Consider the following 21,302-nt stretch of genomic DNA (forward strand, 5'->3'; position numbering starts at 1 on the left):
AGCATGCATATACAGTACATGGCAGAGTGCAAAGTCGCAAACAACTATAATATTGCTTGGATTACTGCACACATCATGCACACCTATGATTTAAATCCAAAGTACAGAGCATCTGGAGACGACCGAGACAACGATCCAGCATTTCACATTTTCTAGGTCATTTCTCTTTGCGTTTGAAAGAGATAGTATCCATCCGGGGAGCTGTTTCATTTGCGATGAAATCTCATTATGATCACATCTCGAAAATGGAGCTCTTGCGACTCCCTCACCTGATTGGCGGTATTGATATCAATGCCATTTTTGATGTGTTCCAGAGCCTTGTCCAGGTTGCCAGAACGGGCCGCACGGAGAAAACTGTTGCCAGCATCTGCCTGCAAACACAGCGGACAAAAGGAAAGGAGGGAGGGATAAGGGGTAAAGTAAAGGACACACAAAGAAGAGGAATAAAGAGGAAAATAGAGAGAGACAGTTGCGTTAAGCATAAGGACTGTTCGAAATGACCCATCAGCTTTCCACTCATTTCATTCCTCGCTTGTGATCATTTGTTCTTTTGGTAGTGCATTTTAAAACCACCAGCACTTATAAAGAAGTGTACTGAATGCTGTGATATCTGTTACGGGTGACCTAAAGCCATGATTTCATCAAGCGGGATAGTCCAATGGAAGTTTACTGCGAAGGCGAACTAATGTTATTGTAACCAGGCTCGCATTTTGTCATCTTTTCATCGTGGCATGTGGTGATGTCTTCGCAATGTTTGGGTTCTTCCTGTTCAACACAGTTTGTCAGACTGTTGTACATTATATGTCACCATGGTTGGGACACCAGACAAAAGGTGTCCAAATGTTGAATGCAAATTTTAGAAAACAAAACACAAACAAAAACAACAACAAAAACAGAGTGCCATCCCAAAACAAGGAAAACAAAAGTTTAAGGTAACAGGTACCACTTCTCATTTGTGATGCTTCCCCATAAAAATCTAGTCACTCGATTTAAGTAAAAAGGCAAACGTGACATTTGAATGCCATTGTCTGTTCAAGCAACACCAAGTCACAGTGAACTACGTGGCAAAATATACATTGCCGACATGGCACTTTATATCACCCACGTTTTGCTTGTGCGCACTAGTTTATTGCCACTCCTGGGCAGGTGGGGGCGCTGCTGAAACATGATTACGCATGCAGCACTGAAAGGAGGAAAAGTAAGAAAGGGCAGAACCTGAATGCAGCACACTCTGCGCCCTCTCATCTCATTTCGCCTGGGCGCAACATACTCTTCCTTACGTCTAACTATTTATCTATCTGTCTAAACACGCTGCTCAGTAAAACTATAAATTCAGCAATGCATTCATTGGACAGCACAACACTTAATGCTACATCACAAACACACCGCTGAAGCGGATTTTTTTTTCTGCTCCCCTTTCAACTTTGTACCACGGTGCCTTAAGCTGTGTCGTTTATTGTTGCAGTCCGTTGGTCCTCTTTTGACAAGAGGCAGTGAGCTTGAGTAAGGGAAAAAAAAAGTAGTGAAAGGATCCACATGCCTGCAGCAGAGGCATAGCAACAAACGACACAGCATAGCCTCAGCATGACTCTAATGGCAAAGCACTGTGCAAAGACAGAGGTCACTTTAAAAAAAAAAAGGTTGGAGTGATCGCACTCGAAAGAGAAACTCGAAAAGCAAAAGCTGCTTCCAGCTAAAACACTTCCGGATTAATTGCACGTACAATGCACGCCTTGTTCCTGCCAAAATATAGACCAACACTTTCTCTTGTTGGGTAGTTCAAAATAAAGCATTTAGAGTCACATAAATTGTGCTACTTTGTGTGAGCACGCTAACCCTGCTGAGCGACTTTCCTGAGTCAGTCACTCTGACAAATTCTCACTCATTCCAAATTGGAACAGCTTCCAGGATTAGGAAAAAAAAGAAAATGTGAATTGAAAGTCTATTTTCATAAAAAATTCAGTTTTATTATTTCTGGATTGGTTGAGCGAGCGCATGTCTCTGAATTACTTACACAGTTGCCGAGTTGAGCACGTCTCCCATCTGAATGGACTCTCGTATTCCATTCTATTGGGAGATGATAACCCAACATCTGACTCGCACACGTACACGCCATCCATCAATATTGTGACCTGACTGCAGCTCGACATGCGACCACAAAAAACAAGCATAGTTGTCTCTTGAATTACAGTTATTGCATATCGAGTATGCTACATAACTCACAGAAACTGGTAAAAACAAGCAGGTGGAAATTTAACCCATTTTGCATGAGGCCAAATGAAGGGGAAGCTTTTTACACTGTCGGCAAGTAAAACCTGTTTTGTAAATATGTTACTAAATGCAAAACTGTTAAGATATAAAATGCACCAAGGACAACAGGCTGGCATGCTGTTGCATGAAATGTTTTTAAAGTGCCATGGTGACACCCCAAGCATCCTCTCATCACTGTGGGAGCAAACACAGCTGATGCGGGCCCACATCCACCATGGTGACACCTTAGAAACCCCCCCATACAAGGGCGCAGGCAACAGCTTGCCCACAGAGCTGTAGGTTAATATCACGGGAATGACAAACACATTTTCTCACCTAAGTGAAGCATTTTTGTCTTTGTGTCTATCTGCGTGGGTCATGAAATGTCTGTGCACCGAGATAAGGGTGGATGAACTCCACCCATTCCTTTACTCAGAAATAAACAGACGTATGCAGAGAAACACCCTTAAATATTTGGGGGGGGGGGGGAGTTGCTTACATTACATTGGCTGGGACGCTATGGCATGATTTAGACAAATGTGTTGCTCCTTGATTATTCCCAGGGAAAGGACACGCTTACCCACTTGGGCTGAACAAAGCTGCGTGAGCCAATTTATCATTCAATTTGTAGGAAAAGAAACAAGATAAAACACCTCGCTTCACAGCTCCACCATAAACAAGAACGACATTGCAATTGTGCATGGTTGAGTAACACTAACGAAGACGTGCTTGGCGTAAGAGAATGCAAAATTACATTCTTTAACTCACAGTGAAGGCCAAAATTCACCTTACCAAAAATCGGCATCTATGCTCACCCCCCCCCCCCCCCTCGCCCCGCCCCCCAGCCTTGTTTCTGTTCTGCTGGTGCTGCAGCAGTCAGAATGACATCACCCCCTCGCTGGTGGACTGCAGTGTCTGAAAGCTCAGAGTTTGCGTGCATGTGTGTGCGAGACCAACATCCTTGCCTTCCTCTGAAGGATCCCCATTTGGACAAAGGCTTAATTGTGTTGGTGAGAGAGTAAACAGAGAAGCAGCAAGTCAATTATACTGGATAATAGAATCAAAATTTGCAGAATGCAGATCCCATGTCATTTGGATTTGTGACATTTGGATTCGAGAAGACAACAGAGGGGTTTTCATTGGGCCGCGGGTGCTTCGTATAATCACATTTCTCACTTGTTTATGCCGTTTATTCCGAATAGAAAGCATTCTGCGATCTTTCCGTTCTATGCCTTTCATGAGGATTTTCATGCTGACACATTTGAAGGCAATCTTTCAATACTATCAAAACAGTCAACCATTTTTTTTCAGCTGAGTGAATAGTTATTGATCATATTTAAAGTAAATCAGGGGGGAAATTGCTACACGTAAAGCTGCTCTACTGGATGGTACAAGTATTGTCATACGTGTTCCGATACCTTTCGCCGTCTATGAGCAGCTTGACTCATCCAGGAGCCTGACGGTTTAATCCACATCTCTTTTCTCGCAGTCTGAACATGTTGGCCTCAGGAAGGGAAATCAAGCTAGGGATTAAACTAGCACCTTGTTAGCGGTGCAAGGGAGCTCAATCCTGTAGGTCTTCCGTAGAATGCCAATGGAAGAATATCACTGCCAAACATCCGGGATTTGGATACGGTTTCAGTGAACCGCAGCACTCTAGCAAAAAATGAAAGGCACACTCTTGCTTTCTGTTTATTTGCGTTCACCCTTCAGGTTTGCTGTAAGAGCACCAAGACCAAATCATACAACTTTGAAATCTTGCCACTATTGTCTGTTAATTTCAGGGAGAAAAGCCTGTTTAGTAAATTATGAACAATTTAACCCTTTCAGGGACAGCGGCTGCCGCAGTGGACAGCTTATCATGCTATCAGGTTACAGGGTTAAATGTGCAGAAATTGAGCTGCAAAAGAGAGTGGGATCGGAGAGTTTCCATACAATTTACGGGAACATGCATCAGCGGATATGGAAATTCCTGCAGAGTACTTAAACAGCAATTTCATCATCCTTTTCTGCTGACTTGCATTTACTCAATAAATTGATTTCCTTTCTTGGGGCCTTTTCCCCGTTAGCCTCAACACCCTGGCTTTTGTCTCTCAGGCTGATCCATGGAGATTGAGCAGGCAGCGAGCTGGTTCCGGATTCAGAGATGTAGTAAGTGTTGACTCACTGGAAAGGAGGCCCGTGAGACTGCTCTGCATCGGGCACATTTACAGGAAGCGAGCGAGCACTCCTTTGAAGCTGTTCAAATGTTTCAACTCGTCACGTGTGTCTGTATGGAGATCACAACACATCATCTCCATCTTTACTATTTACTTTTTTACACAGCATGTCTCCCCTCTGCCTTGCTTATTTATCAGCTTCTTATACGTCTCCCTGCTTTTTTCATCCACTGTGCTTCGTCAAGGTCATTGTCAATCTCTTTCAAAAAATGACCATGAGGATTAAAGCCATAGTGGTAGGAGTTCATAAACACCCGATATGGTAAACACCATGTGCAGAGTAACTGTCATTACGTACACATCATTATCTTATAATGGCCAGATGACTGATCCGCAACATGACAGCTTTGAGCTGCCAAGTTTGTATCATTAGTGGGAATAAACAAAATCTATCAGTTTGCACTTGCCAATAGCAAAAGCCAGTGAAGTAAATTACAGTTATCACACAAAACTTTTCTCAATAGATCATCAAAACATGATGAATAAGGCCAGAATGTCTCTACGCCCATTATGCCATCTTAGTGGATATTTGGGACAGAAAGATATGTTTGGAAACTTTTAATTCGACATTGTGTCAACTACTGCTGATCCACAAATGTTGAAATGAATCTACTTGTTGATGACTCACTCTGATGTATTAATAGAACTAAATCCGATGGCAATGGAATGACTAAACATTTTAGGACAGTCAAGAACCACAGTGGAAATTGGCTGCAATTTCTTTTCAGACCTGCAAAGAACAAAACTGTCCAAACACTTGGCTGTTAGCGGTTGCATGTTCTTTGTTGGTTCTTTGGATGCTTAAGTCCATAAAGTGTTCAGTAAAGTTACTTTTGAATGGATTTCATTAATTGACCACCTCATCAGTTGCCGACCTCTAGTTTACTTACCCGGCTAATCCTCGTTGACAAAATACAATGGGAACGTTAAACAGAGGAACGAGTGAAGTCAAAAATAAGATTAAGCGTAACACAACAGACACACACACACATACACTAATCTTGGATGCACACGCGACTAATTTTCGTAGATAATCCTGAGCAATCAAGCTCCCACCCATTTTGCAAAAGTGGGCCTCATTTCAATAACTTTTATCAAAAAACATCTTTTCAAAGTGAGCGCTGCACAAACAACTTGCGCTTTTAACAACTCCGATGTTGGGTAAGGCAGTGACTGAAAGTAAAAGAACGTGCCAGGTCAAACTCTTACCTCGCCGGTAGGGTTGTTACATGCTTTCTGAGTGTGTTGCTCTATCTATCACACTTTTTGGGGCAGTGTCAGACAGAACAAGATAAATTAAGGATGGGAAACATTTAGGGGTAAAGGCAGGAGCAGTCTTTTCAATGGTAGACACAAACAAACATGAATGTATATTAACGGTGTAATGTAATATAATTGACAATAAAGTTGACTTGAACTTGAATAGTTGGTGGATAGAGTCACTTCAAGCTGAGAGCCCGACCGACACTGAACAAAAGTGGCGTACCGTCCTGAGACAATGTGAGAAAATGTTTTGATGATCACAGTAATAAAAATGGCCCAAAACTCCATGAAGCATGTGAGAGAGAGAGACATTACATTGCAAAAGAGGAGAAGTAAAACGTTTGCAGTACTCACTCCGAAAGTGATGCTCTTGATTGGCATGCCTGCTGGCGCTCCACTGCCTTTTTTTTTTTAGGTTCTGTTTCTTCCAATTTGAAAGATGTCTTTCCAATTGCGCCTTGCAAGCGCCACCACGCAAGGCACGCCGAGCCCCGTCCGACGTAAACACGGGCGTACACACCCACACAGGCGCACACACTTCAGTAAGCTGGATCCGGCTCGGTGGGTGGAGAGACAGGGGGAGGGTGGGGTGAGGGGGCCCGGGGTTTTTATCTCTACAGGAATGTTGCCTGTATCTAAAGACACACATTTTACTAGCAACCAAAAACCAATGGGCGCCCCGAACTCTCAGCAAGAATCTCCTACCTACTGTACATCCTTAATGGTAAATGTTTCTGTTTTGTCCAAAGAAAGTTCCATCCAGCTTTGCACCTTTGAGGCCTAACCTCGCCATCCTCCATCCTCATTCTCCAGGCTCTGCTCTGCTCTCTACCTCACATACCCTCCACCATTCAGGATTTAGTTGCACTGGCACCTCCACTTTATCCCGCCTTTCTCTTGTCCCGTCTCCCCGACATGTCACGCCCATCTCTGCATCTCCTGTATGTTTAGTGACAGCCGCACAATCATTTGTTCACGGACCATAAATAGACCAAAATAGAGTTACTGTGGAAAATGGGTGGATTTTTTTTTTCTTGGTGGAGTGGAGGGGGAAGGGGGGCGAGGGGGTTGCAGATCTGTTTCAGTTTGTGAGGTGACTTACAGTGACAAAGCGCTTGGCGAGGGGGTTGCTGCCACCACCCCATGACAATGGGCCAGACACTCAGCTTGGTGGTGGTGGTGGTGGGGGGGGGGGCATAAAGGGGCCAGCCCCTCAAAAGGCCCTGCCTCCTTTAATAAAGCGTCCGTCATTCCTCAGTTGAAAAGGCCCTCTTTTCTCTACCTCTCCCTCCTCTCTGTCTCTCCTGGCTAAATGCTGGGAAAAGTACATCACTGCCAAAACCATGCAGAGAGATAAATGCTGTAGGAGAGTGTGTGTGTGTGTGGGGGGGGGGGGGGGGGTGTAGAAAGAAGGCGACATACAACTCAGTAGCATTAAACCATAACCTGGGCAAAAACACTATATGGGCTCTCTCTACTGTCCACACTAAAAGCATTGAGCGCTACACTGCTAAATAGTACGTGTCCCAAGAAGACACACTTTAATAGAATATCAATGAAGACTTGACAAATTGTCCTGTCGCCCTCGGCTATTAAAAGCCTGAAATTCTCTGAAATATACCTCCACTGTAGAGCGCACTACAGTACATCTGAGAAAAAGAACGATAGCTTATCACCAATGTGTGAAGAGGCTCTCTAATATGTAGCTAAGTAAACTCTTTTGGGGAAGTTGACATCAATCATGGCACACTACGTTTTGGTAGCAGAGTTGATTTAGATTCGGGTCGGATGTGCCCTCTGCACCCGATGTCAGGACCGCCTTGTCGACAGGATAAAGGGCTTCAGTTGTCCACGTGTGCTGCTTTTAGTGGGGTGCCGGATGAGCTAAGGGAAGAATTAACACGAATAATGGCCCGGAGTCAACCTCCAACTTGTCTCACTCCTCTTGCTTGATATGGCCCTGCTGCCAACAGGATCTCTTCGATATTACTGGATTTGATCAAGGGTCCAAATATCCATCCATCCATTATTCATACCACTTGTCCTAATTCTGTAAAATACATCTGATGTAAACAAGTGTTCACTTTTCTGATTTGGCTCACTTCAATTTCGTTCGCCATAAAACTACTGGGCTGTCACACTCGGAAAAGCCTTGGGGTGCCAGACTGTGATGCCTAATGAATCAACACTCGCTCCATGGCATGTAGGTGTCAGTGAGAGAGTCTGCAGCAAATCGACGGCCGCAGCAGTTTCAAATACTGTGCACATATGCACACACATATCCAACAATAAGCCTGCGAGAGACCGAAAAAAAGGGGGATGTAAGTTAGAGCTGATCATTATATACATAAATGACAAAGGATATCGAAAGCCTCGCATGAATTTTCAAAGCCCTGTGGGAGAAAATTCAAGGTATTAGAAACACAGGATTACACCACATATGAATGAAGCCAATAGAAAGAAAGATGGCATGAGATGATGGGTCGTCACTGGTCCAGGTTTCCATTCATCTTCCTAAGTAGACAGGTGGAGATAGTGTGCGTGAGCGACGCGAAAAGAGAAGCTCTTTTGGGGAGGGTATGTGTTCTTCACAAGTCTTTTGATACTGAGCACCATCTGCAAACTTTGAATGAGTTTCAAACAACTGGAGATGAGTCAGGATCAGGCAGCAGCTGCTCACACACACCACATTTTCTTATCAGTCTGGTTTGTCAAGAAGCCCTCCTCGGAATACCTTTTAATAAGAGACGATGCACCGCAAGCATGTGGCGAACCTGCTGGTCATCCACTTCCGTGTGAAATGAAGAATGATGCTCGATTGAGACAATTCACTGTGTTGGTGATTGACAGTGCAGTCTGATACATTCGCATATAAGAATGGTGAATGGCAGTGATGGCAATACTGGACAATTATTTCTTGATTGAAAACAGTTGGATATGTACTGCATCAAGTTCAGGCCACTTTCTCTAGGTTTATTTTTAGGACTCTGACATGAGTAAATAATGTTGGAATTTGATTGAGTCAAAGAAATGTGGGTCCATTTTGATAAATGGAACTCAAACAATGAAACTAGAAATAAATTACCGGTATAACAGTAGCTGTTATTAATGAATAATCTAAGTTTCATTGTATCTCTTTTTCCACAGTACTAATGACTCATGTACTAATGTAAAAGCAGGAGTGCCCAACCAGTCGATCGCGGTCAATTGTTAAACAGCAGCTTGCACCCAAGTCGACCGCGAGGGCTCTAAGGGAAGGGAAAAAAAGAATGACGCTGTGTGTGTGTGTGTGTGTGCGTGCGCGCGCGCGTGTGTGTTTATATCACTATTGGGCTACTATTGCTCAGGTTCATGAATGACAGTTTTTGGCAAAACGTAATCCTGAAATGACATCTGATGTCCATTCAACCAGCCCCAGTCATGGCTTGTTCAAACCATGCCATGAAGATAAAAGTTGGCCACCAGAACAGACAATTTCAAGAAAAACTTAATGACAGAAAGACATTATGTTTGTTTTTTGTTTTTTGCTAAGCACAGGAGCATCTGTTATTAGAACTGAAAATTAATTATGAGCAGTTCACTCAATGCAGGTTTCGCATTATTAATTTCGGAACAGCGAATGCGTGGAGTCAGCGAAAGGGGCTGCTCTACTCCGCGTACCCTGACCCACAGCATGCTGGCCGCAGCGTGGCTAAGCCAGGGACGTGCGGTCAGGGGAGGCAGGTGAGGCAGTGCCGCACCTCTGAACGCGCATTGCATTGCGCAATCATCACAAACTGGGTTGATACATGCAACTGGCACGTCCTGCTTGCCGTACATCTGCACATCAGCAATATAACATTTGCAGATACATTTATTTCATCTGCTTTTCTTAAGTCTGGCTAATGTTTTTAAAACATTTATGTTGAATGTTTTTTGTGACATATTTAGATTTGCTGATGGGAAATAAAACCGCAGTGAAAAGGCATAGGTTGCGGCAGATCGTTCTCTGCCGCAATTAAGAGGGCGTACGTGAGCAAACAGGTACTTTTGCGCTCTTCTTCTGTGCAGAGGCGCCAGGCGAGTCAAGTGCGATCCTTTTTTAAATTTGCTCCGTCGGACAGCCAAAATGGAAGAAAAGGATTATATATCGAAGCTTAAAAACTTCTCAAAACTTGACTTTCAGTCAAAAGTGGACGTGATTAACACAGGTAGACCAACGCCGGAGTGAAAAGGTTTGCTTCAAACTACGGGACAGCCCGGACAACTTTTCAAACGGAGTGGTAAAGAACAGTGATGTGGCTGTCCTTCGAAAACCCGTCTTTACTGTTTTCCCTGCCTTTTGTTCTCGATTTGTCTGGATATTGTGATATAAAAAGCGCAAGGATCGATTTGGCATTGAACGAACAGCGGAGGTTCAACGTTAGCATCCGCAATGCCAAGGTAAGGGAAAACCGAGAGATTGTGAAAGACCTCATTCATGCAACCTGCTTTTTCGCTAAACGGGAGTTGGCATTTCGTGGTCACGACGAGAGGGCAAGCTCTTCTAATCGTGGCGATTATGTAGAACTATCACATGCTTTTGATGAGAAAGATGAGAGGTTAGCTAGACATTTGGACTCATCCAGTGTGCTTTCTGGCTTGTCCAATAGAATACAGAACGATACAATTGAAGCTTTCGGTGATGTGATAATAAATGATCTAAAAAGGGAGATCAATGCTGCCCCATTTGTTTCCATAGAGTTGGACGAGACTACGGATATCACAAACAAAGCACAGATCTGTTATTTTGCGCTATGTTGCCAAAAGTGAAGTGGACTGTGGTGGTGGAAGCATTTTTAGGATTTGATGATGTAAGTGATGATAGGCGAGCCCCTGCTGTAGCTGCGTATGTCTTGGAAGTGTTGGAGAAAAAAGCTGTGTTTAAAAACTAGTAGCGCAAACCTATGATCCCGATCGCTGGGACAATGATACTCAAATGATGGTCACTGGATATGATCGATGGCTGTCAGAAGCATCGACATGCTTTTTAATGATGGCGTATGAGGGCATTTTCAGTGAAACTGATGCACTTTTTAGAGTGCTGCAAAACAAAGTCATGGACATTGGATATTGTTGTGCGCGAACCCACGACACCATCGGAGTTGTTGAACGCATGAGACGGGACTTTAACACACTGTATGAGCGATTTGAGCAGAAATGCAGCACACTTGGCCGAAACAACAGTGGAAGAAATCAGTCGGTGAGAGACGAGAGAAAACAAATGTTCGACAAGATTATGGTCAACATCAGTGTTCAAATGAAAGCTAGGTTTGATCATTTTGTGAGCTAGCTTTCCTCGGTTTGGTCGACTGTACAAAATTTAATGACATGTCACAACATTTTGATGACACCAAACTGCAGAGCCTATCAAAATCTTATAACAAAATAAATTAGGCTAAGAAAAATACAATAGAATATTGTATTTTTACCCATGGGGTCAAATTTTGGATATGAAATAACTAGTAGCCAATTGAATAAGCTACTGTTTTTGGTTGATACATTTGTAAATCTGACACTAAAGGAGTCGGTGCCTCACCAACCATGAACCTCACCGCACGCCACTGGGCTAAGCAGAAGACCGAGGATCAGGAATGAACTTGAACATTGGCTGCGGGCATTCACTGGCGGCTTGCTAATCTGGAAACGGCGCAGGTATCCCATAGTTGGTGCGAATTGGCTCTGGCTGTTGAATACACGGTCAGATACGTAGCAAACCGTGGATTTTGGGAACCATTCCACCCCTAGTCTAAATAAATTCCCATGTCATGTAAATGTGTTGGCTTCCATTTAAATAGTACACTGTATATGCCTACTTCTGGAGGAAAATGCTTAGCTCCCTGAATATGAGCTTGACAGAAACAAACAAGAAAAATAAGATACATTCTAATCGTAGCAAGTACGTGTAAAACCTAAAATGAATTTGACAATAAGAACTAAGCTAACTGCATTGGAATAGAGTACTTACAGTAAATGCTGTCTCACACAAACATACACATTCAAAATTGCACACTTTCATGACTCTAAATCTCTCTCTCTCACACACACACACGCACACGCGCACACACACACTTCGGGGAAATTCATGCAGTTATAAAATACAGACATAAACCATGTTGACATAATGCAGCAATTAGTAATCATCCAAATGCATACAAGGCTTATATTTCAGGCAGCGTACTTAAATAAAATAAAATAGCTTCTGAATAACTGTGCAATTCGGGTATGATTACAAGTGATGTACATTAATTGGGCTATGCTCACTCCTCATGAATAATATTTGGATACGGTGTAGTATACCCATTCCAAACTGCTATAAGGCAGCAGGTAGGTTCAAACTGTAGCCTTACAGCAAAGAAGTTGGGGGGTTCAAATCTCAAATTGCACATTTGTGTGATTTAGTGATGTCCTCCCTGTGCTTCTGTGAGGTTTCACTCCAAGTTTAAGTTGTGCCCCAGGTCAAGAGGGACACACTCCAGCCTTCCTATGGCTTCCCATGAGAGAAAACAGACTGCTATAAATTAATCTAAAATTAAAGGGCCCTTATGCCATGAACAAAGAATCGGTTCTCATTTATAAATAAATATTTATTACTGATGGTAATGTTGAAATCTAATCACCTATTTAAGTTTGAAAACAGAAAACAAAAGTCAAAGGTTGTAAAATGTGGACATGGAACAGAATTTTCATAAAGTTGCCTAAAATTCTGTCAATGCTTTGTTACCATGACGCGCGACAGTTTCATGAACATCAAACTCACTTGAGCCGTATGACGGGATTGATTACATGCCCTAAGACTCTTGACATTAACAGAAGTTGATAGAGATGTCCCGGTCGGATCACGTACTCTGAATTTTTTTCTGATCACGAGGTTTGCAGTTGAGCGGGCATCGGGGAAAAATGATTGCTTTTCTTCCTTTTCAGAACCTGTATAGGTCACAAAGGGACCAAATAATCCAAAGCTATAAAGATCTTGTCAAATGGAGCAGTAATATCTTTGTTTTATGTTCGGCAATGTTAAGTTTTGTTTTTTCTGGCAGCGGTCCGAGTGGCAGTAAGAGCCATGCACGCATACAAAGAGGCTCTGCCTGCGCGCAGTGCTCACCCTCCGTGCTGCAGCAGAATATAAATTGGTTGGAGCAACAAGGAGACACAGACGATACGGAAACACTCACGGTATGACATAACATAAAATAGCTAAAGTTTCCCTTGCCTGATATAAAGCCATCTTACGAAACTACATAAGAGTTTAAGAGAGCGACGGACGGGTTAGCAATTGTAAAGTGCCCAAATGACGTTACTTGAACTGAAAGTTGAGCAAGGGTAAATTATTTGGTGACAAGCGAGCTTGTTCCCCACTGGGTGCATTTAACGATGTTATAAATCAATGTCTTTTGTAGATGATAAAAGTCCCACACGTACCGACGAACATGTAGCTCTGTGGTCATTTTAGACTGCACGCGCCAAGAAATAATAATGATGTATTTATTGCTTAGCATCAGATAAATCAAGTGCACTCACACACAGGAGTCCCTCATTCTATGTTAATGCTTATATGTATACGCCATTCTACTAATTGGTGTCATTTGCTTCCCTGGGAAATAGAATGTATAAATGCACGATACAGTTACATGAAAATAAAATAAAATAAAATAAAATATAAAGCGTCCTGCACATTGTTGTATTGATGTAAAATGTGTTGTGCTTAAATGTTAGCATTCTATTAGAATAAATGTCATGGCTATACTGTACGCTTTTGTTAACAAAAACGCATGAAGAGTTTCAGTACAAAAACAATGATGTAAATTAAAACGTCTGAAATTCAACAATACACATTTTGAGTTGAAAAGAATTTAGTAGAAAAAGAAGAGAGAATCATAGAACAACAACAACAAAAAAGTGTGATCGGGACATCTCTAGCAGTTAACTTATTTTTAGACTTGTGTGACAGTTAAGAATGCTAGAATGTTGGGTAGAAAATTATCTATAGAGCTTTATGGCGGTAACAATTTGACCAAGAAGCAGGTTAGCTTTATTCCCTTTGTATATATGGGAAATTTTCTTATGAGGTCGGCCAGTACCCCTACCCGGTATCTGTTTGACCTTTGAGGTCCCACTGTATATTTTTCCATCAGGTGACACAGGGCTGGCAGATTAGCTCCGAGACCTTTGATATGTAGAACAAGCAGCCGATAGGAACTTCACTCATTCCCAAAGCAGACCAGCTTGGTTAAAATCTCTTTCCATTCACCTGGTGAAAGGTGGAAAGAGCAAGAATCTTTGCCTTGAGACTTTCTGACCACCTTCCCCACGTTGTCTGCGCATTCATCTTAATGACATGCACATGCACGCATGCATGCATTGGTTGTCACTCAAGTTTCTCTCCTTTTTAACATCACTTAGAATATGTCGTTAGATAGACTTCTCTTCGGTGATGAATGTCTTTATTGTGACTTACTGCTGCAAAAATCTGTGGGAGAACAATTCCGAATGGCTGACCATTTCTGTTGCTCTGTCTTCTCGTTAAAGTCTGTATCTAACCAACTGAGACCTTGATCTGGTGGTTCAACACACACACACACACACACCAAAAAAAACAAAAAAACAACCCTTATCCTTTAATCTGAAATCTTCAAAGCTGGTATTAATAACCCTGGGATAAAAATGAGTGTTTCAATATTTGAATAGGCCATGGCCTTTCACATGTAAATTTCACCCTGCGCCCCCTCACTGAAACAAATTACAGCCAACTGCTGGCGGTTGGACTTGAATGGGCGTTCTAATGTAGTCTGCGTCTACAGTGGGCTGGGGGAGCATCTGGAAAAGAGAAACTGAGACGGGGGAGAATTTATATGACAGTGCAGAGTTTGACAGTTTGCTTTTCTGCATATTGAATGTGCTATGCAACCACAGTGTGACGAATGGGGCTTGGCTTCCAGAGCGTCTGTCTCTGAGGACTAAATGAGGGCTAGTTAGAGCTGTAGGGGACCTTCTCCAATCTTAATAAGTGGTAATAGTATCAGAGGGGCCACGGCCTTTACACAGACCACTGACAATACACAACTGCCTGATAGGAGGGGCGTGGCGGGTTGATGAAGACGGTTTGAGTTCTCTCATCACCAAGCGGCTGGCTGAATTATCTGCAAACTGCTTGGATATCAAAACAACACTAAGTTTTTATGTTGTTTTGTCATGATAATAATTAGTGATCTGTAAAGATTGTGAATTATAAAATTTCCAGACACACCAAAATCCAGAACCTTTTTTAATCCAGACGGTTGATACTTATTTTCTGGTTTAACTTGGACCTACTGGTTTCTCTGTTAAATGTTACCATGAAAAAAAATGAAACCGTCTCAATTTTTCATTTAACTGAAGTTCAGTGTCATAATGGTACTGCACTGGTACTGAATGATTATTGATCAAAGGAGAGAAAGAAATATGCAACTGCCCATTACATATGTAAGAATGAGCAACAACAAAAATAACGGTAATAATAATAATAATAATACATTTTATTTATAAGCACTCTATATTGTTTTTAATTGCCCGTTCACATGTTTCCACTCGCCGTCTATTGGATTTGCACACATTGAGTACAATTTAAGTTTTCTGGCAAGACAATGTTTTCTGTTAGTTTGTTCAGAACAGGCATCTCCTGAAATTCGGGCTTTAAGAAACCTCATAGTGCCCCATCAACATTGGGAGCACGATGGAGATAGAAAGGGTGGCATGAGTAAATTTGAGATAGCAATCGCGAGGATTTGAGGGGAAAGAAAGGTCTGGAACAAGTTTCCCAGTGGCCTAATTGCACTTAGATGAACTCTCTTCCACTTAGTCATCATGGATTCAAGATCATCTATTCGATAGGTGCAATGAAACCGCATTGGTGAAGGAGTCCCAGACTGTTTACGTAGATCAAGGCAGACAAAAAACAGACACAGCATGTGGATTGCTGTCACATTAGAAATACACAAGAGCCACAATAAACAAATAGTGACATCAAGGCGTGCACAACCACAATGGCGCAGCAGGAAAGCGCACCCGCAAACAAACACAGCACATCGAGTTGTTTCACATCCACCGAAATGTTGAAGCACTGAAGATGCCATGCAATACTGAGAATAAGCATGCACACAACGCACTGATAAGGTCGACCGCCAAGACACAACAACACACGCCCACACACAAATGCGTCTCACACTCGCACGCACAAACACTCTTGATCGAATATGATGGGCGCCTACATAAAATCACAGCGATACAGATGAAACAAGCATATTTACTAAATTAGAAGAACCCACAGGAAAAATACTTTGACTGTGTTATCATTAGTGTGAACCTCTGCTGCAGGAACTATTTTGTGTGGATGGATATCACAAGTGTTACACCACTACATAAAAGTTATATTTTGCCCGTGGACTCTTGCCATGTAATATGCTGACTTGATAATACCAGTTCCTGATATATCACGAGACACGGAGAAAGATGTTCATATTAAAACACACTCGTGTCGCTAATGTGAAACAACAACAACGAAAAAGTTTCTACAACATTTAAAAAAAAAAAAAAACATCAAATGAATGAAACGTGTCAATCAGCAAGTTAGTACGATATGTCAAGCGGGGACAGGGAACAGTGAAAAAGCTCCAGCGTTATCTACGACACCTGTACCACTGAATTAGCTCACAGCACAACAGCGCGACTTGAATGAATTAGCGCTACGATACCATAAGCAACACAAGAAAAGTGACACCAAAAAAATGAAACAGCGGCAGTGTGACACAAAATTTACATGATGGGGTGACCATCAGTACAGAATATAGAAATACACATATATACACATATTAATATTTTAAAAAAAAGCGAGATATACGTGTTGCAGATATTTACTTCATCATCATTGAGCCATACTCCTTGGCCATCGGGCATCTCAGAGCTCACACTACTGTCCTGATCGATTAGCCAGCGATGCACGGCGTGGGCCTAAAAGAACATACGACATAAAGAGAGAGCCCAGTTAATAGCAACAGTGAGATGCAGAAGATGGAGTCACAGAAAAGAGAGCAGGAGAGAAAACTGGACATGAGAAGCAAGGAATATCAAAGAGAGCAGCAAATGAACATCATATTGAGACATGAGTAGAAACCACAGATTAGGCATCGGAAGGAAAGGGCAACAGAAGGGGCAACAGCTCCAACCAAACCTCCCCTGCCCTCCCCCCCGGCAAAAATAATTTGTCTGTGGGAAACAGGTAAGGATGATCAGCATCGCTACGCGCACCACAAGGATGTCACGCATGCAGTGGCCCTCGTGGGCAACGGGAGACTGATGGCAGTGGACAAGGTGGTTGGTGGTGGTGTCGATGATCACAGATGAATCAACAGAGTCGTGGTTCAAGTGAGTCTGGATTCCCTTTAATGCTTGCTTCAGCGGGTGTACTTACATAGAATACAGGCCTCACCAGTGAGCGGGGCAACTTCAGCCATGCCAGATTTGATCCACAATGAATACTGACCAAAAAAATATGGATAATAATAGAATGGCACACCATAGAGCACAGATCCCCCCCAAACTGTATATACAGTATATGTGAATGAGTTCATTGATTTTGGTTCGTCAGATACTTCCTGGTACATGGAGTGTGATGCAAAAAACAGGTTGGTGATGCTATTCAATCCCCCGGCTCCCAAAACACACACACACACACACACACACACACACACGCACACACACACACACACGCACACACGCACACACGCACACACTCTTGACAGTCCCATTGTCAGCATGATGACGCCAGCCACAAAAATGAATTCCTCACTATTTGGTACCTCATTAAAATGTACCGGTAAAGAGTTCTACCTTGGTCCACACAGCACCTGAAGATGCAAGGTTTCACCATTTCCATTCTGAAGCCGGGTCAAAATTGTGGCTAGAAAATAACAGAACATGAAAAGTTCCTTAGAAATCTTGCATGTTCTCCCCATGCCTGTGTGGGTTTTCGCTGAGTGCTCCATTTTCCTGCCACATTCCAAAAACGTGGCAGTTTAATGGAAGACTCAACATTGCCCAGAAGTGTGAGTGTGAATGGTTATTTGTCTAGATATGCCCTGCTAGGCAATATCCAAAGTTGCACATTACTAATTCCTATTTTTCATATCCAGGAGGTGGGCAACCGGAGGACGCTAGCCAAGCTAATAGCTATGATGGACAGACCCTCCCACCCCCTCCAGGCCACCCTGACCGCACTGGGCAGCTCGTTCAGTGAGAGACTGATACACCCGCGCTGAAAGAAGGAGAGGTACCACAGCTCATTCCTGACGACTGCTGTCAGGTTATTGAATAGATGGACCTGAAAACTGGGACTCACCCCCACTCACCCATTTTTAATATGCTTATATTTATATTTTATAGTTTATATTTATTTATGTACTTTTTGTTTTGCTACTTCTCCCTTTCATATTTGTGCTGCTGTAAATTGGGAATTTCTCCATTGCAAGACAAATAAAGGTTTTCTGATCTTATTTTATTTTTGTCTATTTAAAGTTAATGCTATCAGTTCGGAAAACTAATGAATGAATGTTAATGCCCCGTTTGACTAAAATAAATAAATAAATACATACATAATCAGAAGTCATTCAGCAGTAACATTAGTCTTACCGAAATACACATTTTGGCGACTCGACCCTCCTCTGCTGAGAGTCAACAGTGTGCAACTCGCACAAAAAATCCCCATCTGTTTCTCTTGACTGTTGCGGTATCAGCACTAAAAAACAAGCAAACACAGCTACTTTTGGAATGTCTGGCACTACTCTGCTGCAAAAAAGCCCATCAAGATGCATACAAACCGCAGATTTCTGTCATGGCGACAACTACAACGATAGCGTGAGGCTGGTAGGCGTCCCCTTAGCAAAATGATATTCGCTGCCGACTGCTGAGTTACATAAAAGTATTGTTTTGTGTTTCACAAGTTTAACCGTCTGAATCTCACACAAACCTTCCACGTGTAACTCAGGAAGCGCTGCTGGTTGCCTGCCTCCGCAAATACAGCACCACCCACATTCTCTGAGACAACTATAGTTGGCGATTCGGATACACATGCTGTTAAATACGGGGAATGTCAGCCTACTTGTGGTTTGCTAATCCCAAATTCATCTATTCTTTTTTTTTTGGAGGGGTTGGGGGTGAAACAACCTACTGTAATCTTATTGCTGAAAAATTCAGCTATGCACATATTTTTGGGCTCTTATGGTAATGCCTTAAGATGCTGCGTCAAAGCACTGGCTCAAAGTAGTAAATAGTATCAATGGAGTATTGTGGAAGTGACAAAAAAGACCAAGGGCTGGTATACCAAAGATCATCACGTAGTTTTCTGACCAGGTGTTGCCACTTCCAACAAAAGATGAAACACGCCATCCAATAACTCAACTTAATTTGGAGCACTTTAAAAACAACCACAGTGCTTTACATAAAGTAAATATCAGACACGTGTTTGTTATTCATTTAAAACACTAAATGAATAACAAACATAAAACCAGTAGAAGGTCATTCCAAAAGGAAATGAACTCTAAAATGTATGAGGAGCCAGTATGGGGAGGCCAGAACTCCGATGTCATTTTTATTTACTTATTTATTTGTTTGTTTCTTTTTGTAGAAAAGTGGGTTCCCAAGACATATTTCCTTCAGGAAGTCCTTTTTGGCCGTAGCTTCTTGAACGTTTAGATTTTCTTCTTGTACTGCATGCTCATAATAAAAACGTTGAGTCAATCAAATCAAACATTCAATCAACTATTTTTCTATTATGGTTATCTATTATGGTTACCGCTGTCATTTTAACATTGGACATCCGAGTTATTGTTTCATGCAGCATATGTGAACACAAGCCAAGCGCACCGTACCGGAATTCACTTTGATGTGCACCCAAAGAGTTTGGTGCACCAGGGATCACATGGCAGCGTTCACATTTGACTAACCTGACTAGTGTGAACACAGCAGAAAACAGGTCGTACATTTTAAAGGCAATCCACAACAACCTTTTCCCGGAGGATTTTTTTTTTTGCGAGGAAGTTTGATGTACTCGCATGAGATGCAGACGCACTAACACTCATCAAGAGAAGGCCAAAGTTGAGGTGTCAGCAGAAACAGATGCAACAGTCAACACGCGACAGCTGAGGACACACGTGGAGTCACCTCAAGGGTACTGTGAATCACACGGTGACAGCAGAGGCCAAAGCCTTTGCAAGGAAACCTTAAAATAGACAAAACCAGGTTAAAGCACTGCAGTACACTGTATCACTTTACAGACAAAGTTGTCAAAGTTGCACTTTGCGTGACCTTTCTTTTTTCATTTTTGGGAAGACTGCTCATTAAATCGCGCTTGTGATTTGCGCGGCCCTGTTTGTCAATGTTGGTGCGAGCAAATGAGATGCGGCGGCGTCATTTGCAGAGTTTGTGGCGAGTTACAGAGCGTGTCGGCTTAAAAGGATAATTGGATTAAGTAGCAGACGGGTAGTGATGACAGGAGAAGAGGGGCAAAAGAAGAGGAGGAGGTGGGAGACGGCTGAGGCAGAAGGGGATTGAGAGCTGCTGATAAGAGGAACGGGCCATTCCACTGAGGAGCCTTTGGGAGCCTTAGGGCAGCCAAAAGAAACAGGGGGAACTCCAACCGTTACGCTGTAGCTTAGAAGGATAAAGGAGATAACATTCGTCGTCTCTGGACACCTGACTCGCAGCGCCTTGCTAGTTGGGTATACTCGATACAATCAGAAACGGCGGCTAAGAAGGAAAAAAAATAACACTCGTTACAATGCCGATGTCACCTTAACGGCTGTTAAGATGCATCAGAGCCTGATAGCTCCCCACGTTCCCGGCTTATTCCTCACAGTTTGATCTGCAGGGGCAGGGTTGAAGAGTGAGGTGAAGACAGCTTGTGAGAGCTCCGCAAATCTCAAAAATGAAGACGAAATGATGAACAAGTGAGAGTGGGAGCACCTTTCTGAAAGCTAAGCTCTATACAGGAGAAAAACGATATTGAATGATAATAGTGAATCGATCCTTTATTTTCCTCGGAGCAGAGCAATTTAATTGAATACGCACATTGATTTCCTGCAGGAAAGAAGAAAAAAAACACGGCTGTAGCATAATTGACTCAACAGGCGTGGGAGTATTTAAAACTTTTCAAATTAGATTAGCCGAAAATGACTTGCTCAAACTACAAAGCCGACCATGACTTATGAAGTAAATTATCAGCTCGGCTGCCGGGATTTTTGCTAGGAAGGCATTTTTTATTTTAAGAGTTGTTAATTGGCTTGCAGCTTGCTGCTTTTCTTTATCACACCAATGAGTGGATAATCGTTTTAAATCAAGGTTAACATTTCTGGGATCGGATTTCAGAAGAATAAACATCTAAAAGAAAAAAATAAGATTGCACAACACCTGAAGAGCTGTGTTCTGATATACTGTCTATGCTAAATGTATATTTGGTCATGGCGTTGTTGTTTTTAAACAGAGGCATTGTATTTAGTACAAGAGTGACATAATGCATGTCTC

At 42.4% G+C, this 21,302-nt stretch overlaps 1 protein-coding gene across 10 annotated transcripts in view; it reads right to left on the bottom strand.

Moving 5' to 3' along the window:
• The window catches only part of ank1a (ankyrin 1, erythrocytic a), an 82,736-nt gene that overhangs the window by 36,860 nt on the left and 24,574 nt on the right, over positions 1-21,302 (bottom strand). For 7 of the 10 annotated variants that reach the window (XM_052067717.1, XM_052067720.1, XM_052067715.1 and 4 more), the window contains exons 2-3: positions 16,644-16,736; positions 270-371 (exon numbers count right to left, since the gene is read on the bottom strand). In XM_052067717.1, coding sequence (XP_051923677.1) covers positions 270-371; positions 16,644-16,736 — 195 coding nt within the window. Of the gene's footprint in view, positions 1-269; positions 372-3,668; positions 3,889-6,086; positions 6,418-16,643; positions 16,737-21,302 lie in introns of those variants that run through there. The other 3 variants (XM_052067722.1, XM_052067721.1, XM_052067719.1) reach the window with 3 other exon arrangements.

The sequence above is a fragment of the Hippocampus zosterae genome, chromosome 6, assembly GCF_025434085.1.
Source record: "Hippocampus zosterae strain Florida chromosome 6, ASM2543408v3, whole genome shotgun sequence".
Taxonomy (NCBI): Eukaryota; Metazoa; Chordata; class Actinopteri; order Syngnathiformes; family Syngnathidae; genus Hippocampus; species Hippocampus zosterae.